General features: G+C 61.2%; 1 protein-coding gene across 1 annotated transcript in view; it reads left to right on the forward strand.

Moving 5' to 3' along the window:
- Positions 1–24,728, forward strand: part of LOC132677477 (SCO-spondin-like) — a 54,442-nt gene that overhangs the window by 7,870 nt on the left and 21,844 nt on the right. The window contains exons 18-62 of the mRNA XM_078435276.2: positions 441–630; positions 773–867; positions 1,057–1,313; positions 1,631–1,765; positions 2,397–2,593; positions 2,724–2,851; positions 2,939–3,048; positions 3,378–3,527; positions 3,661–3,754; positions 3,849–4,018; positions 4,231–4,464; positions 4,683–4,904; positions 5,335–5,571; positions 6,164–6,292; positions 6,386–6,477; positions 6,575–6,806; positions 6,944–7,096; positions 7,200–7,340; positions 7,444–7,626; positions 7,733–7,883; positions 8,499–8,652; positions 8,794–8,851; positions 9,901–10,005; positions 10,324–10,527; positions 10,771–10,880; positions 11,765–11,918; positions 11,999–12,152; positions 12,658–12,730; positions 13,527–13,584; positions 15,006–15,182; positions 15,482–15,625; positions 16,598–16,768; positions 16,853–17,017; positions 17,746–17,925; positions 18,044–18,166; positions 18,337–18,466; positions 18,571–18,696; positions 18,873–18,964; positions 19,847–20,020; positions 20,291–20,455; positions 21,085–21,337; positions 22,300–22,346; positions 22,520–22,690; positions 23,011–23,142; positions 23,370–23,515. Coding sequence (XP_078291402.2) covers positions 441–630; positions 773–867; positions 1,057–1,313; positions 1,631–1,765; positions 2,397–2,593; positions 2,724–2,851; positions 2,939–3,048; positions 3,378–3,527; positions 3,661–3,754; positions 3,849–4,018; positions 4,231–4,464; positions 4,683–4,904; positions 5,335–5,571; positions 6,164–6,292; positions 6,386–6,477; positions 6,575–6,806; positions 6,944–7,096; positions 7,200–7,340; positions 7,444–7,626; positions 7,733–7,883; positions 8,499–8,652; positions 8,794–8,851; positions 9,901–10,005; positions 10,324–10,527; positions 10,771–10,880; positions 11,765–11,918; positions 11,999–12,152; positions 12,658–12,730; positions 13,527–13,584; positions 15,006–15,182; positions 15,482–15,625; positions 16,598–16,768; positions 16,853–17,017; positions 17,746–17,925; positions 18,044–18,166; positions 18,337–18,466; positions 18,571–18,696; positions 18,873–18,964; positions 19,847–20,020; positions 20,291–20,455; positions 21,085–21,337; positions 22,300–22,346; positions 22,520–22,690; positions 23,011–23,142; positions 23,370–23,515 — 6,766 coding nt within the window. The remainder of the gene's footprint in view (positions 1–440; positions 631–772; positions 868–1,056; positions 1,314–1,630; positions 1,766–2,396; positions 2,594–2,723; positions 2,852–2,938; positions 3,049–3,377; positions 3,528–3,660; positions 3,755–3,848; positions 4,019–4,230; positions 4,465–4,682; positions 4,905–5,334; positions 5,572–6,163; positions 6,293–6,385; positions 6,478–6,574; positions 6,807–6,943; positions 7,097–7,199; positions 7,341–7,443; positions 7,627–7,732; positions 7,884–8,498; positions 8,653–8,793; positions 8,852–9,900; positions 10,006–10,323; positions 10,528–10,770; positions 10,881–11,764; positions 11,919–11,998; positions 12,153–12,657; positions 12,731–13,526; positions 13,585–15,005; positions 15,183–15,481; positions 15,626–16,597; positions 16,769–16,852; positions 17,018–17,745; positions 17,926–18,043; positions 18,167–18,336; positions 18,467–18,570; positions 18,697–18,872; positions 18,965–19,846; positions 20,021–20,290; positions 20,456–21,084; positions 21,338–22,299; positions 22,347–22,519; positions 22,691–23,010; positions 23,143–23,369; positions 23,516–24,728) is intronic.

Below are 24,728 nucleotides of genomic sequence, written 5' to 3' on the forward strand. Positions count from 1 at the left end.
TAGAACCCAGATCTCTGAATTCTGGATGAGTCTGGTTCAGAGGCTCTTCCAAGGATTAGGGAGAAGTAAAGGCCAGTTCTGGACCTGTGGAGTCCAGGCCAGTGGTCAGGACTTGGTGGGTGAAGATGAGACTTTAGAGAATCCCTCTCCTACCCGGGCTGGGAATGGGGTTCTTCAAGAGCCTCAGAGCCCAGAGAATGGTCCCATTGGAGCTGGGGCAGGAAAGGGTAACCATGCCCATCCCAGGTATGGCTGGTGCTGGGGGCAGCCCTACTTCCTGTGCTCATAACTAGGGTTTGGGGGTGAGACGCTCAGGTCTCCAGAGTCAACATTAGGGGCTTGGACCTTCTGGGTTCCTGAGATTCTCCCAGGTCAGACCAGGCGCCTGGAGGTGAGTGCTGTCTTGGGCCTGCCTCTTACCTCCCTCGTGACCTCGGCAGTGTCTGCCAGGAGAGGGGCCTCTGGAATTGCACTGCTCACCGCTGTGGCCCCCAGCGGACCTTCTGCCCCCATGAGCTTGTCTATGTCCCTGGTGCCTGCCTCCTTACCTGTGACAACCTGCGTGCCAACCATTCCTGCCCCCCGGACAGCACAGGGAGCTGTGTCTGTCCCCCAGGCACCGTGCTGCTGGTGAGTGTGGGAGGGGGCTGCATGGGGCACCGTGGGGCCTGCTGTAACCATGGCACTGCCCTAGTCCCCTGGCTGTCTGAAACAGTGGGCAGTGGGTCAGGCAGCCCTCCAAGGTGCCTCTTTGCCCCCGGCCTCTGCCCAGAACGAACGCTGTGTGCCTCCTGAGCTCTGTCCCTGCCGTCACGGCGGGCAGTGGTACCCGCCCAACGCCACCATCCAGGAGGATTGCAACATCTGGTATGCCCCTTGGACAGGGACGGTGGGTGGGGTGGGATATCCAGACTGGCCTGGGCAATGGGAGCTCTCCAGGATTCCCCCAAGCTGAGGGTCTGTTGGGAGTTGCGTGGAACCTGGACCAGGTGCATCCCCTAGATACAGCTCTGGCTTCATGTCCTCATGACTCTGTTTCCCCACCGCCCCCCACAGTGTGTGCCAGGGTCGGCAGTGGCACTGCACGAGCCGCCAGTGCCGTGGATGGTGCCAGGCATCGGGTGCCCCCCACTATGTGACATTCGACGGGCTGGCTTTCACCTTCCCTGGAGCCTGTGAATATTTGCTGGTGCGAGAGGCCAGCGGCCAGTTCACAGTCTCAGCCCAGAACCTGCCCTGTGGGGCCAGTGGCCTCACCTGCACCAAGGCGCTGACCGTGCAACTACAGAGCACCATTGTGCACATGCTCAGAGGTGGCTGTAACATTGAAGGGTGGCATGGCCAGGGAGGGGCGTGCTGGGTGGCATCACAGTTCTGCACGGGTGACCAAGGCCCGGGGTTCCCCACTGCTTACCATCAGGGAAGTGGGGCTGGTGCTTTTCCTCTCTCCTCTTGTGTGGGAATCATAATTCTGGAAGGCTCCAAGAAATTAAGGTCCAGAGGCTTGCCCAAGGTCTCATAGCTAGAGAAGCAAAAGGAAAGGTTGGACAGCAGGCTGGTGAGGGCCTCCTGGGGATCTGGGAGCCCTTCTACTCCGAGGCAGGGCCTGAAAGTCTCTCTTCCTCCGCAGGCCGAGCAGTGATGGTGAATGGGGCGAGCATAACACTCCCCAAGGTCTACACGGGCCCTGGGCTGAGCCTGCGTCGTGCTGGTCTCTTCCTGCTACTCACAACCCGCCTGGGCTTCAGCCTGTTCTGGGATGGAGGTCAGGCCCCAACCTTAACCTTAACCATCTGACCCATGCCCGCCTTAGTGTCATGAGGCTGGCTCCCCCTAAACCCTTCCTCTTCCATACGAGTGGCGGGAGTTCCCAAATTGCGCTCTTAAAATTATGTTTCTCTTCAACGTAAGAGCAACAGTGCCTCACCTAAGAAATATTTAGAAAATACCTAGTTTGGGAAAGAAGAAATGAAAATAAATCTCCTAACATCCCACCACCCAAACCCAAGCGGTAGGCATTTTAGAAATAACTGTTACTGAGAAATCGAAGAAAACCAGAGTAACCCCTGACAGGGGAAGGAGTTGCCTGGTTGGCACAGCGAGGTTGCCCTCTGAGTCTCTGGTCACTAAGGCCTCCGGGTCTGGTGGTGTCACAGTCTGTCTTGGAGCCTGGATCCCTCCCAGAATCTGGCCCGCTGGAGAATTTCCCTCGTCCCGCTTCTGCCCTCGCCCTCCAGATCTAGGTCTCTTACCATCGCCAATCATCCTCCCAAAAGAGTGCACGAGCACCCCTTATTGGGTTGTGGTCCCTGGGCAGATGGTCAGACAGGCCCACGGAATAGCCGCCCTTGTCTTCTTTCTCCACAATGCTGGCCCCTGCTGCCCCCTCTGCCCAGGCACCCGGGTCCTGGTGCAGCTGTCCCCGCGCTTCCGGGGCCGTGTGTCTGGTCTGTGCGGGGACTTTGATGGAGATGCCAGTAATGACCTGCGGAGCCGCCAGGGGGTCCTGGAACCCACAGCTGAGCTGGCTGCCCACTCCTGGCACCTGAATCCTCTCTGCCCTGAGCCGGGAGAGCTGCCACACCCCTGCACCGTGAGCATGGGTGGGAATGGGGGGAGGGAGTGGGGGCAGCTACAGAAACCTGCAGGGGGTAGGATCCAGAGGCTGGGTGCTTGCAGATGGGGTCTAGCTGGTCCACGATATGGACCTGCTCTGCCTGCAGGTGAACGCCCACCGGGCCAGCTGGGCCCACGCCCGCTGCGGGGTGATGCTGCAGTCACTCTTTGCCCGGTGCCATGCAGAGGTGCCCCCACAGCAGCACTACGAGCGGTGTGTGCATGATGCCTGCGGGTGAGAGGGGCGAGCCTGGGGACAGGGTGGGAATGGGTAGGTTGGGGGTGGGGAGGGGGTCCAGGGGCTGAACAATCCCTTCCACAGCTGTGATTCGGGGGGTGACTGTGAGTGTCTCTGCTCGGCCATTGCCACGTATGCAGATGAGTGTGCCCGGCATGGGCTCTTTGTGCGCTGGCGCAGCCAGGAGCTCTGCCGTGAGTGTGCCCTGCCCTGGGTCCCCGATGCCCAATCCCACCGCCCATTCCGCTCCTTCATGGGTGTTCTCCCTGGCCTGCCAGCAAGCCATGCGTTCATTCAAAGGCAAATATGTGTGGTGTTCACGCTGTCGTAGATGAACCAGACGGGCAAGGTTGCTTTCCTATAGAACTGTCATGTTGCCAACGGCCTTGGGAGGGGCTCAGCAAGAGTCTACACCGTGCACCCCTGTGCCCTCCATGAGTATCCGCTTGGGCTGGCTCGCCTGCTTGTTGCATCCTGGTGCCGTTGCACCTCAGTGACCCAAGCCTCTCTCTTCTCCACCCAGCTCTGCAGTGTGAAGGGGGCCAGGTGTATGAGGCCTGTGGCCCCATATGCCCCCCCACCTGCCATGACCATGGTCCTGAACCTGGGTGGCACTGCCAGGCTGTCGCCTGCGTGGAGGGCTGCTTCTGCCCCGAGGGGACTCTGTTCCATGGTGTGTAGGGTCAGAAGAGGCAGAGGGGAGGGGACCCTGGGAGGGGGAAGAGAGCCACAAGGCCTGGGTGACAAGGCTGGCACTAGGGGCCGCTGTGCCCCTTTTGCTCCAGTCCTACCCTCTGTGATCCCAGGAGGAGTCTGCCTAGAACCAGCTTCCTGCCCCTGTGAGTCAGGGGGCAGCTTTTTCCCCCCGGGGACTGTGCTGCAGAAGGACTGTGGGAACTGGTGAGTGCGGAGGGGGGGTGGCTCAGGGGAGCCCCATGCCCCTGAGTTGCCAAAGCCCAGCTCTGTGGCTGATCCCGGGACGCTGTGTGCTCAGCACATGCCAGGAAAGTCAGTGGCTTTGCGGGAGTGGCAGGACCCGCTGTGAGGAGCCGGTGCCCGGCTGTGTGGAGGGAGAGGCCCTGTGCCAGGAGAGTGGGCACTGTGTGCCCCACGGGTGGCTTTGTGACAACCAGGATGACTGTGGCGATGGCTCGGACGAGGAGGGTGAGTGTCCTCGTCTGTGGGGGGCAGTGACTGAGTGATGGGTCTCTCCTACTGTGCGGGTGTCTCTTATGCGTAACTGAACGGTTTCCTGAGCTGCTGCTCACATCGCCGGCAGCGATGGCTGGCGGGCAGGGCTGTTCTGGTCTTTCCAGGGTCAGGGGCTTCTCTAGGACCCTTTGTCATCTTGCCCCTGCCTGCTTGCCCCATGCCAGGCTGTGCCACCCCAGGCTGTGGGGAGGGGCAGATGTCTTGCAGCTCCGGCCGCTGCCTGCCCCTGGCCCTGCTCTGTGACGGGCGGGACGACTGTGGAGATGGGACGGATGAGCAGGGCTGCCCGTGCCCCCACGACTCTCTGGCCTGTGCTGATGGGCGCTGCCTGCCCCCCGCCCTGCTCTGTGACGGACATCCCGACTGTCCCGACGCTGCCGATGAGGAGGCCTGTCTGGGTGGGTGGTCTCCGCTCTGGACTCCAGTCCACAAGGCACCCCCCTCCCACCCCCCCCCACCCCCTTGTCTTGTGAGCCCCAACCTTCCTGCCTCCCCTCCTCCACCAATTCAGGCTCCTGCTGGGAAGCCGGCACCTGTAATGTGTGCACAGGGCCACCCCAAACAGTGGGATTACAGGGCAGCGTTTGGGACCAGCTCCTCCTTTCTCTGGCTGCAGGGCAGCTGAATTGCACTCCTGGGGAGGTGTCCTGTGTCGATGGCACCTGCGTGGGGGCCATCCTGCTGTGTGACGGAACCTGGGACTGCCCAGATGGAGCCGATGAGGGACCCGGGCACTGCCCCTTCCTTTCGCTGCCCACTCCCCCGGCTGGCACTTTGCCGGGCCCCTCCGCTGGCTCTGGGGAGACTGCACCAACTCCCCTGGCCAGTGCCAGCCCTGGTGAGTGTCCTGGAGGAAAAGGGGTAAGAAAACTGCAGTCCCGAGGCCTGGGAAAGAAGAGTGGGGAGGGCGCCTCAGAGGGAGGCATTGGGGCATCGGGGCTGGCACAGACGCAGCCTCCTGAAGACACCAGAATGCACAAAGGGAAGGGGGTTTAAAGAGGGACTGGAAGAGTCCAGATCTTACTTGCGGACATGCCCCCACGCCCCCAACCGCTGAGGTGAGGTGGTTGGGGTGGTCAGTGGAATGCCTGGACGAGAGGAGAGGTTTTGGGAAACCAGTCAGGGAGCAAACGGGCGGGAGCGACGGGACGTGGGGAGGTGGCGGCAGTCCGGGCTCGGGAAGGGGGCGGGAAGGGCGGGCACCGGGAGGCGGGCGGCGGCGGTGGAGGGGCCGGGCGGGCCGGGTCTAGCGCGGGTGCCCGCCGCAGCGCCCCCCTGCGGCCCCCTCGAGTTTCCGTGCGGCAGCGGCGAGTGCGCCCCGCGGGGCTGGCGCTGCGACCGCGAGGAGGACTGCGCCGACGGCAGCGACGAGCGCGGCTGCGGCTGGTCCTGCGCGCTGCACCACGCGCCCTGCGCCCGCGGCCCGCACTGCGTGTCCCCCGCGCAGCTGTGCGACGGTGTGCCGCACTGCCCCGACGGCTCGGACGAGAGCCCAGAGGCCTGCGGTGAGAGCCTGGGCCGCCTCGGGGCCGTGTCTTCTCCCCTCCCCACCCCCCCACCCCCCCGCGGTGGGCTGCAGGCTAGGGAGCGACTTGGGGCTGCGACCTCAGAGTGTCCTTTGATCTTTTTCCCCAAATTCTCTTTGAAGACTTTGCCCTCCCCTCCCACCCCCCCCCCTCCCCAGGGGAAAGAAGAAAGAGGCTTTTGTCTTTGCCCGCATTTGGGCCAGAAGGGACACGAGGATGGGCAGTGGCTCAGCAGCGTGGGGAGTGGGCCTGTTTGGAGGGCTACCCCTCCAGCTCCACCCCACCAGACCTGGGAGTTCCCTTTGTGCCCCTGCATGTCAGCCCTTCCTGTCCTGGCCACCTCACCCTGGGAGGAGGGGGCAGCTGTCCACCGGCTCCAGTGCCTCCCCAGGTCCGTCTGCCCCTTCTGGACCCCTCCCAAGGTGTCTTTGAGCCAGGTTCAGGTTCCGTGTAGGCTCAGCCTTCTCCTTGCCCTCCCCTTCCAGTACTCTTGGCTCCCCCTGCCAACCCCTCTGCAGAGAGAGGGTGGGAGGGGCAGGAGCCCAACAGGACACTCTCCGGGTGCCCACAGGCTCCACCCAGCTGCCCCCCTGCGGTGGCCTCTTCTCCTGTGGTTTGGCTCCCCAGCTGTGCCTGAGCCCCGAGCAGCTCTGTGATGGGATCTCTGACTGTTCCCAGGGCGAGGATGAGCTGGGCTGCGGTATGGACACGGTTCCCCTGATGAAGGCCAAGGCTGGTGGGGGCTGGGGGGGGGGAGTTCTCGTCTTACTGTTTTCTCTTCTCTTCCCCTCAGAGGGGATGACCGCCCCAGGAGGCCCCAACGGGACAAAGGTTCCCTGCCCGGAATACTCCTGCCCTGATGGCCTGTGCATCAGTTTCCAGCTGGTGAGAGAGGAAAGGAGGGAGGGGGGAAGGGGGTGGCACAGGCAGAGCCATTGTGCCACCTGACTTGAAAGGAACTTTGATCCTGTTCCCTCCCCAGGTGTGTGACGGGCAGCCTGACTGTGAATTGGCAGGGATGGCAGGGCCTTCCCCAGAAGAGCAGGGCTGTGGGGCCTGGAGCCCCTGGGACCCGTGGGGGCCATGCAGCAGGACGTGTGGGCCTGGGGTGCAGGCCCGGAGCCGCCGCTGCTCCCCACCTAGTCTCCCGGTGCTGCAGCACTGCCCAGGCCCTGAGCACCAGACTCAGGCCTGCTTCATGGCCGCCTGCCCCGGTGAGGGGCCTGGGGTACCCGGGAGGGCCAGGGGGCGGGCGGCGGCCCAGAGAGAGCAAGGGAGAGGAAGATCATGGGGCTCTCAGACTGGCCTCATGCCCCCCTCCTCCCACTTGTCCTGCCCCTTCTCCTCACAGTGGATGGTGAATGGACCTCTTGGTCTCCCTGGTCCCCGTGCTCTGAGCCATGCACGGGCACCATGACCCGGCAGCGGCAGTGTCACCCACCCCAGAATGGGGGCCGGACCTGCACCATGCTGCCCGGGGGCTCTCACTCCACCCACGAGACCAGTGAGTGCGAGGAAGGAGGGCACGGCTGGGAGGTGGCTTGTTTCGGTTGTTTCGGCAGGGGACCGACCCACCGTTCCGAACCGTGGTTCTGATTTTCTCTCAGGGCCCTGCCCTCGGGACGGCTGCCTCAATGCCACCTGCTCCGGGCAGCTGGTGTTCTGGCCCTGTGCTCCCTGTCCTCTGACTTGCGATGAAGTCTCTGGTCGGGCTGTGTGCTCGGCTGACCAGCCCTGCAGCAGCCCAGGTAAGGGCGGGGGGCGGGGGGCGGCTCTGGGCCCAGGTTGTGGCCGGTGTGTCTGTGGAGGCTGAACTCTCTGCAGGGAAGCCTCACCCTGGGCCTTCTCTAGGCTGCTGGTGCCCTGCCGGACAGGTGCTGGGCAGTGAGGGGCAGTGTGTATGGCCCCGGCAGTGCCCCTGCCTGGTGGATGGCACCCGCTACTGGCCTGGGCAGCGCATCAAAGCCAGCTGCCAGCTGTGCATCTGCCAGGATGGGCGGCCCCAACGCTGTCGGCCCGATCCAGATTGTGCTGGTGAGGCCCCACCCTTGACCCTTCCCGAGGGGTCCTTGTCCCCTCCCAGACTACCCAGCTGGGCACCCAGCCCTCCTCTGACCCCTGACTCTTGGTTCTCCCGCAGTGAACTGTGGCTGGTCATCCTGGTCCCCCTGGGCTGAGTGCCTGGGCCCCTGCGGGAGCCAGAGCATCCAGTGGTCCTTCCGGAGCCCCAACAACCCCCCCCTCTCGGGCCAAGGTCGCCAGTGCCGGGGCATCCACCGCAAGGCCCGCAGGTACTTGCACCCACCCCAGGGACCCACAGAGACCTTTACCTCTCACCTCCAGCGCCCAGGTAGGAAGCTGCTGGTGTGCCCTTTCTTGAGATACTTCCACAGCTACCATGGACTCCAAATGAGGAACCTCTCCTACTCTGAGCTCTATTAGTCTAAACACCAGGATTCCCAGCGCCTCTTTGGGGGAATATCTGGCCTTCTTCTGCATCAGTTTTAGGCTCTCAAGGTCCAAAAGAGGGGTATAGGGAGCCCACAAGTCTAGGGGCAAGTATGGGTCCTCTGGTTTGCACCCTGTGCCTCTGAAGGTCGCTGAAGGGAGGTACTGAGGGGGTGAGCCAGATCTGCCCACCACGCCCCCTCTGAAATGGGCTCCACTGGCTAGGGTCTTGGCACAGATTGCTTCCACACCCCTTTCTTGGGCCAGTTGCAGTTTCTGGGGTGCAGGGCTGGGAGTCAGGAGATAGGGAGACCAAGCATCGCAGCTGGTCCAGGACTTTTCCCGGTTTTATCACTGAAAGTCCCAAGTCCTGGGAGACCGCTCACTCCGGGCACACCAGGACGGGCTGGTTGCCTAGGCGAGCCCACTCACCTGGCAAGTGGCGGCCCTTCTTCCAGGTGCCGGACGGAGCCGTGTGAGGGCTGTGAGCAGCGGGGCCGGGTCCGCAGCGTAGGGGAGCGCTGGCGAGAGGGCCCCTGCGGAGTCTGCCAGTGTCTGCACAACAGCACCGCGCGCTGCTCCCCCTACTGCCCACTGGGTGGCTGCCCCCAGGTGAGGGGGCATAGGGGCCTGGGGGCGGGGCAGTGGGAGGGGCATTGTGTAGCGGCCAGGGTTTCCAGCGGCCCGATAGGCTGGGTCGGAGGTTGGCAGGTGGCCGGCTCAGCTTGTCCAGCCTGACTCTTGTGTCCGCAGGACTGGGTCCTGGTGGAGGGAATGGGAGACTCGTGTTGCCACTGTGCCCTCCCTGGTGGTGAGTGGGTCTGGGGAATGGCAGGGAGGAGGATGGTGAGGGCTCAGAGGGAGCCCCAGGTGGCAGCATTGAGCGGGGTGGGGGGGAGGAGGGGGGATCCGTGGCTACCCCAGCCCTGGCTGGAGGGAGCCTGAGTCCTGGATACTGGGGAAGGAAGGGGCCCTCTGGGTGGAAGGGCTTGTCTCTGTCCTCCTGAGATCAGGTCTCTTCTGTCTTTTTTGGGCTAGAATTCTGCCTCCTCGTCGAGGGTGCTTTCTTTTCTCTGGTTCAGCTGGGTCAGATCTGGTTCCTGGCCTTTCTCCTAAGAGGAACCAAGACAGAGTTCAACTTTTTCAAGAGTATTTTTGCTTGGAAACTGAGTTATAAACGAAACAGAAAAACACAAAGGCTTGAAAGTGAATGCGTTTATGGGTCTAGATTCCTGCTCCTAAAAGTGCACCTACAGGCTGCTGAGGTTACAGGAGGGCCAGCACTCACAGTTGTACGGATTGTTCACTGTGCAAGTTGGCAAGTGGGAGCTAGACTCCAGCCCACAGGGGTGCTTCCATCCAGAGATACCCTTTTCTAGTGCTCAGAAAGGTCTTCTATTTCTAAATATTCAGTGGAAGTGAAAACCCCCAGTTCATGCCAAGGGAAGGAGAACAGGCCTTTCCCAGCTGGGAGGTTGTTCTGGGGGCTCCTGGAAAGTCCTGAGGGAGAAAGTGCTTCAAGAGGTGGGGAGAGGGGCGCCTGGGTGGCTCAGTCGGTTGAGCGTCCGACTTCAGCTCAGGTCACAATCTCGCGGTCCGTGAGTTCGAGCCCCGCGTCGGGCTCTGGGCTGATGGCTCGGAGCCTGGAGCCTGTTTCAGATTCTGTGTCTCCCTCTCTCTGACCCTCTCCTGTTCATGCTCTGTCTCTCTCTGTCTCAAAAATAAATAAACGTTAAAAAAAAATTAAAAAAAAAAAAAAAAAAAAAAAAGAGGTGGGGAGAGGCCTGGGTGTGGGGCTTGGGGCTAGTGTGAGCCTATCTGCAGGTCTCTCCCTCTTGAACCTTGAGTCTCCCCACACAGGTGAGAACCAGACGATCCTCGCCATGGCCACTCCTGCCCCTTCTCCAGCCTTCAGTCCCCAGATCGGACCCCGTCTGGTCACCTACGTTCTGCCTCCACCTGGAGGTGAGGGCCACATGCGGTTGTAGGTCAGAGAGGAATTACCACCCAGGGTTTGCCCAGCCTAAAAGAGGAGGCAGGAACGCTGCAATTTATCCCTGCCTTCCATGGGGAGGATGGTTATCCTAAGGATCTGGAAGTCATCCTGGCTTAGGTTGCCTGTTTGACTCTGCTCTCTCTGGACCACCTTTCCAGCCCAAGTCGAGGTCAACCATGGGGCCCTTTGCATCCCTCAGCCCCCCTTGTGACTTCCTGACTATGTCCCTGGTAGGCACCCGCCACCCTCTTCCCTTGCACTCCAGCCCCTCTCTCTTCTGCACCCAGACCCCTGCTATTCTCTGCTGGGCCTGGCCGGACTTCCCAAGGAAAACCTGCAGCTGGAGCTCCCCACCCAGGCTGCCCTCTTGGGGGCTCCCACCAGGGGGCCTGGCTATCGGGGCAGGAGCACGATGGAGAACACTCGCACTCAGCGGCACTCTCTGCCCCCCTACCTGCAGCTGGACCTGATGCTGCCCAGGAACCTCACTGGTCAGTGCGGTGGGGGCGGGGCAGGAGGGACTGGCGGTGATGGGGGGCGGGGCTGGGGTGGGGCGGTGATGGGGGCGGGGCTGGGGCTGGGCGGTGATGGGGGGCAGGACTGGGGGGGACGGGGCGGTGATGGGGCGGGGCTTGGGATGGGGTAGTAATGGGAGGCGGGGGCTGGGGTTCACTCTCTCAGCTCTGACCCCCGCCTCCCCCTCGCCCCCTCCCTCCCCCCGGCCCACGCTCTAGGCATCATAGTGCAGGAGACTGGGTCCTTGGCCTTGCTGCAGTTCAGCACTGATGGTCTACACTGGCACAACTATAGTGACATCCTGCCTGGCATCCTGCCCCCAGCCAAGGTACTGCCACTCGAGCCTCCTGGGCCAGTGACCCACATGCCTCTTTGCGAATCCCACCGTCTTTGTCCCCAAGGGCCTTCCAGTGTCCCCGAAGAACATTCTTATATTGGAGGCTCGTTGAACACCTGTCATTAGCAGGGCGTCAGGAGCTATCCAAGTGGCTCTGGCGTGGGGCAGGTGTGCAAAGCTCTGTGGAGGGAGGGGAGTCAGGGGACATCAAGTTCACTGAGGATTTCAGAGGCCATGTCAAGAGCAGCTGGGACCCAGCCCTGCCCTGGGGGTTTACATCCTCCCCAGGGAGACAAGCCTCATGAAGCAGGAGGGATCAGTCTACACCATGTGTTCACTCTTAATTCTTTTTTTTAAGGTTCCCCCCCCCCAATTTTTAATTTTATTTCTTATTTGAGAGAGAGCACATGCGTGTGTGCAGAGGGGTAGGGAGGGAGGGGCAGAGGGAGAGAGAGAGAGAGAAAGAGAGAGAGAGAGAGAGAGAGAGGGAGAATCTTAAGCAGGTTCCACACTTAGCGAGGAGCCTGATGAAGGGCTTGATCCCATGACCCTGGGATCGTGACCCTGAGTCAAAATCAAGAGTCTGCCACTCAACCAGCTGAGCCATCCAGGTGCTCCTTCCCTCTTGATTCTTACGGGGCACTAGCCAGGCCCTGGGGACTCACCAGCAGGCACAACCTGGCCCCTGCCCTCAGGGCACCAGGACCAGAACCCACAGCCTTGAGGGACCCTGGTGATTAATGCCAGGAGAGCATGCTTTTCATGCCTTGACGGCTGGGGGACTCGGATTGGGCGGGGGCACTCAGCAGGGTCGGGTGGCAGTCCGGAGAAAAGGCAGGTTCGGGTCTGGTGAACAGTCACCCCTGTTCCTGCAGCTTTTCCTTAAGAACCTGGATGAAGTGGCCCCCACAGTGTGGATGTTTGGCCAGATGGTGCAGACTCAGCATGTCCGGGTGTGGCCCCGTGTCCCCCACAGTGACACCAACCACAGCACCTCCCCGTGGGTGGAGCTGCTGGGCTGTGAGCCAGGTATGGGCGGGGCTGGCAGTGGGATCGGCGGGAGTGGGAAGAGGGGCGGACAGGAGCCCTCAGCCCTCCCCTCCCACCAGCGTCCCCGCTGGTGGCACCCCTGTGCCCAGGGTCTGGGCACCGCTGTGCCAGCGGTGAGTGTGCCCCAAGGGGAGGCCCGTGTGATGGCGTGAAGGACTGTGAAGATGGCTCTGATGAAGAGGGCTGTGTGCCCCTGCCCGCGGGCACTGGCAGGTACGGGTGCCCAGCTCAGCCTTGGAGGGGTCAGCCACGGGAGAGATGTCCTACACTATTTCCCTGGCCTTGCGTGCTGCGTTGGTGCAGCTGGGTGCCTTTGGAGGCCCCTTCCCACCACGGGATTCTAGGATCCTCTGCCATTTTCCTAGAGTCTGGAGGTCACTGGTTCTCAAAATGTGGCCCCTGGACCAGCAGCAGCAGCAGCATCACCTGGCAGTTGTTAGCAATGCAGATTCTCAGGCCCGAGCTCCGCCGGCTGAGCCAGACACTCAAGGGTGGGGCCCAGAAATCTGTTTTACAAGCCCTGCAGGGGGGTTAATACGTTGAAAACCACTGGGATAATGTCTCCTTTGTCTAGTCTTAGTGGGCGTGCCCTTTTGGAGTGCCCCAGCCCTGCCCTGCCCTGCCCTGGGCCCACCCTGGGAGCGCTGACACCCCTGCCTGGGTGGTGGCTCTGAAGCTGGGAGAACCCCTGGAGTCCCTTGGTTATTTTTCTTCCCAGAGTCCGGTCCACAGCCGGGACCCCAACTCTCTCCTCCACCCTGCCCGGACAGCTGTTCCCCCAGCCCAGCAAGGTGAGTGGAGAGCTGTAGGCCCAGCAGGTGGGGTGCGGGGCATGGGGAACCCTGGTCCCAGGGCCTCAGCAGCCACGTTCCCTCGCCCTGCACTCTCCCTCTCTTCGCACCTTCAGCCAGCGCTGCCTCCCCACGTGTCCCTGGTCTGCTCTCGCAGTCCGCTTCAGCCCGTGAGCCTTCCGGGGGCCAGCCCGGTGCTGGACTGGGGGCTGGAGGTCAGAGGGGCAGAGAAGCACAGGGCAGGTGCCTGGCCTGGAGGAGTTTGGGAGACAGGAGAGGCCTTCACCCCCAGGTGGCAAAGTTATGCCCACAGGGCTGGAAACAGGGCATCAGACACTCAGAGGTGGGAAAAGCCTTACTTGTCCCCAGGGTCCCCAGAGGCTTCCTGGAAGAGGCTTGAAGGATGGGGCATCTGAGGCAGTGGGGTCTGCAATGTGGAGATGAAGGGTGGACACTCTCCCTCTGGAGAACAGCCTGGTCAGGGACCCAAGGGGAGAGCGACCATAGCGCTGAAGCCCATATGTGTGGATACTGGGGGGAAGATGGGGTTTGGGGGGGCAAGAGCAGAGGCAGAATCCTAGGTGGGTCAGCGAGAATAGCCCCTGGGTGTCAGCCCGGAGGTGTTGTAGGGAAGTAAGTCTCCACCCCCCAGCTGTGCCCTGTGCTGCAGGGACAGGGGAGGGGCCATGGGACATAGGTGCATCCCAAAGGCAATGAGAGCTAGGTCCCTATTCTCAGGTGGAACTGCCCTCAGGGCCCTGCGCTGTATGGGCAGCTGACCCCTCTCCCTCTGCAGGGTCTGGCAGATGCAGAACGCTGGCGTCCCTGGCGAGGGTCATCTGTACCCCCCACAGGTATGTACCCAAACTCTAAGCCCCATCCCCAGCCCCCCACCCTGCCCACCCCTTCAGGGCGAGGGCTATTACATCTCGGCATTCAGTCTCCTGACACCTGACATCCCTAAGTGGAGCAGGATTGCTTCTAGAAGGAATACTTGGTCACCGTGGAGGACACCTTGGCTAAATCCTGCCCCTGCCCACCCTCCCGGACTGTAGGGTTGGATCCCCCAGACTGGTTCCCAGGGCTGAGCGTGTGCCCTGAAGTATGGTTGCCTTCTCCAGACCCCTGGCCAGGACAGGGGCTCCCTGGGGCTACGGGGTGCTGTCTGGCCCCGCCTGTGCCCCCTCTGTTCACCTATGGATGCAGCCACGTACCCCTTTCTGAAGGGTTTGCTGGCCACGCATGTCTCTAAGTGGGCACAGGGAACATGGGGTCACCAAGTTAGCATGTTCCTAAACTGGACAAGGAAGGGGCTCCCTGAGGGTCATATACCAGCCTCCCTGGTATATGGACAAGGACAAGGACAAGGAAGGGGCTCTCTGAGGGTCATGTACCAGCCTCCCTGGTATATGGACAAGGACAAGGACAAGGAAGGGGCTCCCTGAGGGTCATGTACCAGTCTCCCTGGTATATGGACAAGGACAAGGACAAGGAAGGGGCTCCCTGAGGGTCATGTACTAGCCTCCCTGTGGCTGCCTGACTTTTCACCTGCACGTTAGCCTGAGGAGAGCTGTCTTCAGAGCAAGGCCGGAAATGGGCGGGGCTGTCAGCTGGCTGTGGCTTGGCTCTGACCTCCTCTTTTGGGAGATGTTGGCTTGCCTCACCACCTCCCTGGGCTCTGTTTTTCCATCTGTAAGAATAAGAGGTCTAAGTTCGACCCCTTCCCGTGAGTTCCAGCGAAAGTCATCCAGGAGCCCGGCTGGCCCGTCCTTCTGTGTTTTTTGTGAAAAGCAGACGAAGCAACTTGTACCATCGCTTGAGTCCGCAAGATGCAGGCTATGTGATGAATTCTAACGTCACGCTGAGTCTGGTTCTCGAAAACTGGCTGTGTCATAACGTTAATCCTTTGTTGGGCAATGAGAATCTCGAACCCCCTTTTTGCTGTAGCTGCCAGGAGGTCATCGGGTGCAGACTTGAATGTCTCATTGTGCTGTCGGTTCCTCTTGGAAGCTGCCGTGTGTGGCTTCTTGAGAGTAGGGTACAAATCTCAGCTTGACACTAAGCGCTTTTGTGCTTTCATTTAAAACCTTCTTGTGCTCCTTGGACTACCAAGTTCCACCTCATTTGTGGTCTGAAGTCCCTCAGAAGGTGTGGTGTGGTCTGTGCTCAACCCTGCACCACCCAAAGCCTGGATACCCCTTTGGAGAACCCATTTCTGCTTCATCTCACGGAAGGGGAGCTGGAGGGCCTCACCTCTCTCCTTCTGTACCCACAGGGAAGGGGCCAGTGACTCAGGTCCCAGACTCCGAGGCTCCTCGCTTGAGTCCTCGGGAATCTGTGCAGACCATGACCACCCCTCCCACCTCCCAGCCTGAGGCCAAGGCCCTGAGACCAGGAACGACAGCCATGACAGAGCTCCCCCTGCACCCCATGAGTCCAGTGGCCCCTGCTGGTAAGATTCTACCGTCTTCTGCCTGCTAAACCTATGCATCTGAACAACTCCCCGTCGGAGAAACAGGCCCCTGGAGGTTAGCCGCTTTGCCCAAGATCCCACAGCGTAAGGTCAGAGTTTTGGTAGGATCAGGCCTAGGACCAAGTCTCCTGATGCAGTTCACTGTTCTTCCATTATCCCAAGAGAGGCGGGAAGTGGGGGCACACACACCAGATGTCAGGAGGAGGGAGGCTGGGGGCTGAGGGAGGGGGGACGTGGTGGGCAGGTGTCCAGTCAGCTGGCTGCGATGGTGCCCACAGGCCAGAGTGTCGCCCCGCCACCCTTCCCACCTGTGCAGTGTAGCCCAGGCCAGGTGCCCTGTGAGGTGCTGGGCTGCGTGGAGCGGGAGCAGCTGTGTGATGGGAGGGAGGACTGTCTGGACGGCTCCGATGAGAGGCGCTGTGGTGAGTAGGGAACCCTGCAGGGCTCCCCGGAGAGTTTGAAGTCATGTGGGTAGCAGTGACCAGAGGGCTTTAGGTTTGGAGAAGTCTCTGCCCCCTATTCCTGGCTCATATGGGAAGGAACTGTGAGGGGCTAGGGGTAGCAGAGAGTGAAAAGAGCCTGAGTGGGTAAAAACAGCTAGGAATGTGTGTGTCTTTGGGGATGGTGACGAGGGCAAATGCAGTAGGTCTTAGGTCATGGCTTGTTTCATAAACCCTGTCTGATTTTTGAGGAGACTCATCTAACCATCTATCCATCCATCCATCCATATATGCATACATCCACCCACCCATCCATCTACCTACCCACCCATCCATCCATTCATCTACCCACCCATCCATCTACCTACCCACCCATCCATCCATTCATCCATCCACTTATCCATCCATCTATCCATCCACCCACCCATCCATCTACCTACCCACCCACCCATCTATCCACCCACCCATATATCCATCTATCCATCCATCCACCCACCCATCCATCCATATATCCATCCATCCATCAATCCATCCATCCATCCCTCCACCACCCATCCATCCATCCATCCATCCATCCATCCATCCAAAGTAGATCACTATGCTCAAAGTCTACTCTCTCAATCAGGGAAGGGCCACCCCAGGGAGCATGCATTCAGGAAGAGGTTATCCCAGGAAAGGAACTGTTGTTCTAGACAGCTTGATTTTTTCTAGACCCCCCATGAGCCATTAACAAGCAGAAAGGCTGGGTGAGAGCCTGTGCAGACCAGAGCCCATGATCTCCCCCTCACATGTAGACAGAAGGCTGTACTGAGCGTGGGAAGCTTCAGGAGGAAGGAGGGGCAGGATCTCTGGTTGACAAGTGTGTTCTGCTTTTGGCCCGAGGTTGAAGGGGCTCAGTGTATCACCCAGTCAGGAATCACTTATGTGGCTCCCTTCCCCTCACCTTGCTGGCAGCGAGCACCGCGCCCTTCCCGGTGCCCACCACGGCCCTGCCTGGGCTGCCGGCCTCGAAAGCCCTCTGCTCCCCGAGCCAGCTGAGCTGCGATAGCGGTGAGTGCCTGCCGGCCGAGCGACGCTGTGACCTGCGGCCTGACTGCCAGGACGGCTCTGACGAGGACGGCTGTGGTACGGACCTGGCCAGGGGACACCTCTGAGGGCCCCGCTCCTGCGCGAGCCCCCTCTGAGTCCTGCGCACCCATCCCCTTGCAGTGGACTGTGGGCTGGCGCCCTGGTCTGGCTGGAGCAGCTGCAGCCGCAGCTGTGGGCTGGGCCTCGCCTTCCAGCGCCGGGACCTGCTGCGGCCTCCCCTGCCTGGGGGCACCTGCCCGTCTGATAGGCTCCGCAGCCAGCCCTGCTTCGTGCAGGCCTGCCCAGGTGACTGGCACCCGGGCCTCCTCAGGACCCCGCCCCCCCTGCCCCCGGAAGGGACACCTGGGGTGGATTCCTATCCGAGATCCACCTGGGGGAGTGCCCTTGCGCTCTTGGGGACCCCGGTGTCTGGGCTCCTCTCCACGACTCTAGGGGGACAGCCCCTTCTGAAGTCACAGCCTCGTACCTCCAAAGGGCTTAGGAGGAAGGCTGCCCCTGGCCTTGCCCTTTTTCCTGCCTGAGTGGCCCTGGATGGGTTCCTACCCTCCTCTAGTGTGGGGACTGGATGGGTAAAGTTGTTTCCACTTCAGAGTGAGGGTGTTCCCAGGCTGTGCCTGAGGCCTCATAGCCCTTGTGTTCTGTAGGTGCGAGGGAGTAGTCCCGACCTTGCCTCTGCTCCAGAGAGGGGTTTCCCACACCTGGTCTCCTAACCTGGTTTTTTCTGCTGCCGCCAGGAGGAGCCCCGCTCCAGTCTCCCCACTGCCCCAGCCCTTTTCCAGGGACCAGAGCCTTCATCCTGGGAGGCACCTAGAGATCTTTGCTCAAGTCCCTCCACCAAGGGGAGGTTTCCTGGGACAGGAGAAGAGCCTGTTGAGTCCCCGTGGTGCTGCCCTAGGCCACCTAGCTGGCCACCACGCAGGCCCCTTCTCTACCCTGCCACCTTGCTTTCTCCAGTGCGGTCTGAGTCTCCTTGGGCTCACCTGGTCCGCCTCCATCCTTTCTTCCCCCCACAGTGGCTGGGGTGTGGGCTGTGTGGGAGGCCTGGGGGCCCTGCAGCGTCTCCTGTGGGGGTGGCCACCGAAGTCGGAGGAGGAGCTGCGTGGATCCTCCGCCCAAGAATGGTGGTGCTCCCTGCCCTGGGGCCTCCCAAGAGCGGGCACCCTGCGGCTTGCAGCCCTGCACGGGTGACACAGGTAAGGGAGCAGGGCTGGGCAGGGGCATCCAGGGATGGAGCCCTGTGGGGGTGGGGCTGTTAGGGAAGGTCACCGGGCCTCCTGCTACCCGCCCCACCTAGTGTCCCTCTCCCACCAGACTGTGGGCTGGGCCGTGTTCACATCAGTGCTGAGCTGTGCCAGAAGGGGCTGGTGCCACCATGTCCACCGTCCTGCTTGGATCCTGAGGCCAACAGAACGTGCAGTGGACGCTGTCTGGAAGGTGAGGCACACCCAGCAGTCAGGGTGTGGCAGACAGAGCCCTCGGGAGGAGGATACTCACCAGCCTTCGGTCTCCAGCCTCCCTGCCCCTCTCACCAGCCTTCCGTCTCCAGCCTCCCCGCCCCACTGCCCCCCTGCGTGGGGCTGAGTGCCCTCCTGTCTCCACCCCAGGATGCCGCTGCCCCCCTGGGCTTCTCCTCCATGATGGCCGCTGCCTGCCCCTCTCTGAGTGCCCTTGCCTGGTGGGCGAAGAGTTGAAGCAGCCGGGGGTGCCCTTCCTCCTGGACAACTGCAGCCGCTGGTGAGGATGTCTTCTGTGGCAGGGAGTGCCTGGGTCAGGGGACCAGCCCCTCTCCACCCCCCCCTTCCCAGTCCTGACCTCCTCGGCCTCTCCCTCCCCTGCAGCGTGTGCGAGAGAGGGGCCCTGGTGTGCGAGCCCGGGGGCTGCCCTGTGTCCTGTGGCTGGTCAGCTTGGTCCTCCTGGGGTCCCTGTGACCGCTCCTGTGGCTCTGGAGTGCGAACTCGGTTCAGGTGTGCAGGACGGAGCCATTGTGGCGGGGGTAGGGGGCAGGGAGAGGAATATGGGAGAAGGAAGGGAAGGGGTGCTGGAGGGTGGAGAAGGTGACGGTTGGAGAACAGGTGACCGGGAAGACAGGAATGAGGGCAGGCAGAGGAGAGCGGGTGCCCAGGCCGCCTATCCCCCCCAGGTCCCCTTCCAACCCTCCGGCTGCTTCTGGGGGTGCCCCGTGTGAAGGCAACAGGCAGGAGCTGCAGGCCTGCCACGTGGAATGCGGGACAGGTAGGTCAGGAGCCCGGATGGGGGCCTGCTACTCACCCCCCAACCCTCATGCCTGCCTTCCTCCTCCCAATTCCCACCCTGGGGACAGGGCATGACCGATTGGGCCGCTGGCCACCCACATGGAGTCAGTGCGGCCTTCTGGTCCAGGAGGCAGCCCCAGAAGGGGCCATGATGCATGGGGCTTTGTCGGGGACAAGACAGAGGGTGGGGCCCAGGCGGCACCCCCCTCCCACATGCCCAGCACAGGCTGGTCTTGGGGGGCCGGGGTGTCCTGAGAGCAGGAGAGAGCTTCACTGGTCCTGCTGGCCGAGTGAGTGAGGGTGGGGCGGGCAATCAGGAGCACACAGATGCCAGATGAGGGAGCCCAGGCTGTTTCCCTCTTTCGTGGCCCAGGGTGTCCTCAGGCAGAGCAGGTGACGGCAGAGGTCTCTGCAGGCAGATGGGACAGAGGCGAGAATAGGAGTTGGGGGTGCGAGCATGGGTCCGTGGGGTCTGGGCCAGGCTCTCATAGCAGAGGAGGGAAGGAAGGGGAAGGAATGGCTGCTGGTGCACCGACAGGTGTCTTTGGCGACTGGGGTTTCTAGCATGGAAGAGAAATGAAGGATAGGCGTTTAGAAGACTCTGGATGAGTTGATCTGGGGGAAAATGTGAGGGTGGGTGGTGGACATGAGGTGCCAGCCGAGCCCACAGGTAGAGTGTGGCCTGAGCTGGAGCTTGGCTGAGCAGGAGCTGTGCTTCGAGAGAGAGGCCTGGGCCTGGAGGTTGGGGTGGGGGGGTCCTACCTTCCACTTTCGAGGGGCAGAGGCTTCTCAGACCTGACCCAGTCTCCCTCCCAGCTCTGCCAGGAAGCCTGTGCAGAAGGCCTGTCCTTTTCTCCTCCAGAGACGCTGGGCTGGACGCTCTGGGAGCCCTGGTCCTCCTGCTCCAGGAGCTGCCTTACCCTTGGAGGAGACCCTGGGTGGCGCAGTCGTTCCCGGCTCTGCCCCAGCCCCGGGGACACCTCCTGCCCAGGAGAGGCCACCCAGGAGGAGCCCTGCAGCCCCCCTGTGTGCCCAGGTGTGCCCCCTCTATCCCTGGAGTGGCCTGGGCACTAGGGTGGGATGAGGAGCAAGGCAGAAGAATGACCCCTTGGGCACCTGGAGCAGGGAGGCTAGAGCAAACCTATTGTCCCGAAGAATCTCCTCCACCCCCAGCCTGTGATTCGCAGGGTGGGCCGGGCCTGAAGGGACCTTTGGGACAGTCCTGGAGGTGTGGCCCTCCTGCACCCCACCCCCTACCCGCACCTTTGCCGGTGTCCGTGATGACGAACTTGGCTCTTCCTGACAGCGCAAAGCATCTGGGGTCTGTGGGCTCCCTGGTCCACCTGCTCAGCCCCCTGTGATGGGGGCATCCAGATTCGTGGGCGCAACTGCTCCGGCTCCACCCCTGGGGTCCCCGAGTGCCAGGGACCTCACAGCCAGACCAGGGACTGCAACACGCAGCCCTGCACAGGTGCCAACCTCCCCCTAACCCTTGCCGTTCTCTACCCAGCCACGTCCAGCCAGCCCCCCGGGGATTTTGACCTCTCTCCACCTCACCTTCTCACATCACTGACCTCTGGCTCCAGGTCAGGCCATACCCTGAGCTAAGAGACTCCCGGATTTCCTGTGTCTCCCTCCTCTGGCTCCCATACCCTGGGGACTGGGCACTGATCCCCAGTCTTTGCTCCTCCCTGCCCAAGGTCTCCTTCCCAGGCATGTGGCCGAGGAGGTCAGACTGGCCTCTGGGCAGAACCACTCACTGCAGGAATTTCGAGAAGCAGGGCCAGCCCTTCTTTAGAAGCCCTTGGCCCCATTCTCCCTGTCCTTTCTCCTTTGAGCCCCCACTCCTGGCCCAGGTGGCTTCTGTCTTCCTGCTCTACTTCCAAGGATATTTGTATTAAAGTCAGGCAAAGCTATGAATCTTTACTGGCAACCTTTCAGACACTGGAGCGAGCCTGCAAGGGAGGGGGAGTGGGAGGGGTTTCCCGTGGCTCCTCAGTCCTGCTCCCCCACCACCGGCATGTACCTTCCCCTCGACCCCTCCATCCCCTGGCCCTTTCCTCCCGCCCATGCTGAGACCCTCTCTGTCTGCCCATCCAGCCCAGTGCCCAGGGGACATGGTGTTCCGTTCGGCGGAGCAGTGCCGCCAGGACGGGGGCCCCTGCCCTCAGCTGTGCCTGGCTCAGGACCCTGGGGTGGAGTGTACCAGCTTCTGTGCCCCCGGCTGCGCCTGCCCCCCTGGCCTTTTCCTGCACAATGCCAGCTGCTTGCCCCGCAGTCGCTGCCCCTGCCAGCTGCACGGGCAGCTCTATGCACCGGGAGCAGTGGCTCCGCTGGACTCCTGCAATAACTGGTAAGCTGCCAGCCTGGGTAGCGGGGGGTGGGGGGAGGGGGGGAAGGGAGGCGAGGTGGGGGAGGTGATTTGTGAAGGAAGCAGGGGCTGGAGAGGGTCTTCTACCCTCCCTTTCAGTCACCCCTGTTTCTCTTTCCTGGATGTTGAGATCCACTGGGTTTCTGCTCAAACACCTTGAAGCCCCCAACACTCCAAGCTGACACCAGGCCCTGCTGGCAGGGGACACGTGACCCTGCCCCGCCCCCGCCCCCACCCCCGCCCCACCCCCACCCCACCCTGCCTTGTGCTTCTCTTATTTTTCTTTCCTTTTCTTACATTTCATTTCATTTTCTCTGTTCTTCTTGTTCCTCTTCCCTTTTCTTCCCTATCCCCTGTCCATCCCCCGACCCCCCTGCTACAGTCCCCTTTGTGCTTCCTCTCCCCCACCTCTTTCTCTTTTGCTTTTTCCCTCTTCGATTCTTTTTCTGGGACTTCCACATATTGGATGGGGGGCAACTTGAACACGTTTGTTGGAGAAAAGCAAAAGGAGAGAAAAGTACACTGTTCTTTCCAAGAGGCTCACACTGGGGTGTACTCTTTCGAAATGGCTCCTACCTGGCCCCGTAGAGCTGCTCAAAGTCCTTTCCAAACTGTGTGATAAATACAAACGGAAAGGAAAGCACGTAAAGGTGACTCCTGGATAAAAGTGTGGGACAGAGGACAGCACAGTGCCTGGGGCATCAGGGAGCCCACGGAGGGTGGAGCTAGGCGGAAGGGCCTGGATGAGAATCCTCAGTCACCTCATGAAGTTCGAGGGGGCCACGGGGCTTTACTTTCTAGACCCTTCTGCGAGTTTCACTTCTGTGCCTTGAACTTCTGTGCCCGGCCTCGGTGGTGTGCCGGCCGTGTCCCCCTGGGGGCAGGTACACAGAGCTCCAAGGGGCGGGGCCTGATGGTGGCCATGATGGGTCCTCTCTCTGCAGCACCTGTATCTCCGGTGAGATGGTGTGCACCTCAGAGCCCTGCCCAGGTACCCCGATGCCCAGGAATCAGCAGTGGTGGGTCCTCAGGGACCACAGGGGATGCTGGCCTCTTTAGATCAACTCCTGGGGATGTCGATGGTGCCCCAGGGAAGTTGGGGACCAGGGACGACCTGACCTGGCTTCACACCCACTGTGCCCCTCCCTGTACCCACCCTGGCAGTGGCCTGTGGTTGGAGCCCCTGGACCCCCTGGAGTCTCTGCAGCCACAGCTGCAACGTGGGCATTCGGCGGCGCTTCCGGGCGGGCACCGCACCCCCAGCTGCCTTCGGGGGTGCTGCGTGCCAGGGCCCCAATATGGAGGCCGAATTCTGCAGCCTGCGGCCGTGTCGGGGTGAGAGCTGGGACTGAGGTCCTCAGAATCCCCCAGAGAAGAGCCAGGAAACACTCCACTCACTCCCCCCTCCAGACCCCAAGAGCGGTACAAGGGCCTAGTGTAAAAGATGCCAGGAGGATGTCCCCAGAGAGCCCTGAGAGTCATTCCCTAAGAGGGGTCCTCCGTGGAGGCCAGCCCTGCTCCAGGCCAGGGAGGAGTGAGGTCTCCTGAGATGGGTTGTGATCCTGTAGGTTCGAGAAGGAAGGGGTCTGGGTGGAGGAGAGGGCTGTGGTGGGTGTGGGAGGTAGGGCCCGCAGTGACCTGGGCTGCCACTCCAGGTCCTCGTGGGGAGTGGGGCCCCTGGTCTCCGTGCTCCGTGCCCTGCGGCGGTGGCTACCGGAACCGCACCCGAGGCAGTGGCCCGCACAGCCTTGTGGACTTCTCCACCTGTGGTCTGCAGCCCTGTGCAGGTGAGGGCTGTCCCCACCTCCTCCACTGCTCCCGTACCCCCAGTAGTCATCCCCCCCAACCCAGGGCCCTGTCAGCCCCTCCCTGTCACCCCAAGAACCCCTCTCCCTGAGCTGCCATGCAGCCTGTGACCTCCCTGGCCACATCTAGAGCCGATGCCTCTCCTGGGTTAGGAGCCCGGGAAAGAGTTTACTGTGCCTGGGCTGGTTATCAATTTCTGTGACCCCAGGGCCGGTGCCTGGCGTGTGTCCCGGGGGCCAGCGGTGGCTGGACTGTGCCCAGGGCCCTGCCTCGTGTGCAGAGCTCAGTGTCCTGCAAGGGGCTGACCAGACCTGCCACCCTGGCTGTTACTGTCCACCTGGGACGTTCCTGCTGGTGAGTGTCTTCCCTGACCTGACCTCCCAGCAACCTGGGCAGGGGAGAACCAAGGGTATGGGGCTTGAGAGTTGAGGAAAAAGCACTGAACTCAGGGGTCATGGCTCAGCTCTGCCAGCAGCCAGCAGGTGACCCTGGGTGAGACACGGTCATGCTTCCCTGGACCTCTCTTTTCCCATTTGTGAAATGGTGATAGGTCTACAAGGTCTTTGTGATTCATGCCTCCTTGAGTGCTCTGTTGTCTTATGTTATCATTAGTCATTTATTGAGCACCTGTTGCATGCTTAGTCTTGCGATGGGGGCTCCACCATGGGGAGAAAGTAAAGTCCGCCCTCATGAAGCCTTTGGTCTGGGGAAACCAGGCCCAGAGTGCCTAGAATGGAGGTAGAACCATCCTTACACAGGAAGTGAGCTTTGCATACTGTGGAGCTCAAAATGCAGACTGGCGGAGAGTGGGTCAGTGACAGCGGGCTTCCCGGAGGAGGTGATCCTGATTTGACTGTCAGAGATTGCAGGGGGTGGAGAGCTGGAGGCGGCACTGCTGTTGGAAGGCAGGGAAGTGAGGCGGGCGCAGTGGAATTTGGACAGAAGCTTGTGGGGTGGTGGGGAGGGTTTACAGGGATAAATTGCCGGAATGTGGGGTGTGGTTAAGGGGCTAGAGTCCAGCGGGGTCTGAGTTCAAATCAGACTCTTCTTCTAGCAGCCCTGTGACCTTAAGATGCGTGCTCCCGTGCCTCCGTTTCTTCATTTGTCAAGTTGGGGTAATAATGTGTCTGTTCATCAGGGTCTCTGAAATGGTGAAAGGGCCTCCCAGGGCCTGGCCCACACCTCACTACATTTGACTTTGAATCGTGTACTGATGGGTGGCAGTTTTGTTTTTTGTTTTTGTTTTTGTTTTTGTTTTTGTTTTTAATTTGAAGCATTAGCAACTTTTGTCCAAACTTCCTGTATGCATAATTTCCAAACTTCCTGTATGCATGATTTCATCGGTTTTAATTTTTTTGATGAAAACGTAGAGTTGTTGTTTTTTTTTTTAAAAAACATCGTTGCTATACGGATCACGTGTTTCGTATTTTGTTAGCTGATTTCATGGGCATTTGACAGTTGGGTCTCATGTCCTGCAATTGGAGATGGTCTTTTTCCTCCCAGAGATTGGGGAGGGGGGGGGGGGGTCCATGCCCCTCCCCCACGGCTCCTGTAACTGCTGGCGCGG

The sequence above is a fragment of the Panthera onca genome, chromosome A2, assembly GCF_046562875.1.
Source record: "Panthera onca isolate mPanOnc1 chromosome A2, mPanOnc1 haplotype 2, whole genome shotgun sequence".
NCBI classification, from domain to species: domain Eukaryota; kingdom Metazoa; phylum Chordata; class Mammalia; order Carnivora; family Felidae; genus Panthera; species Panthera onca.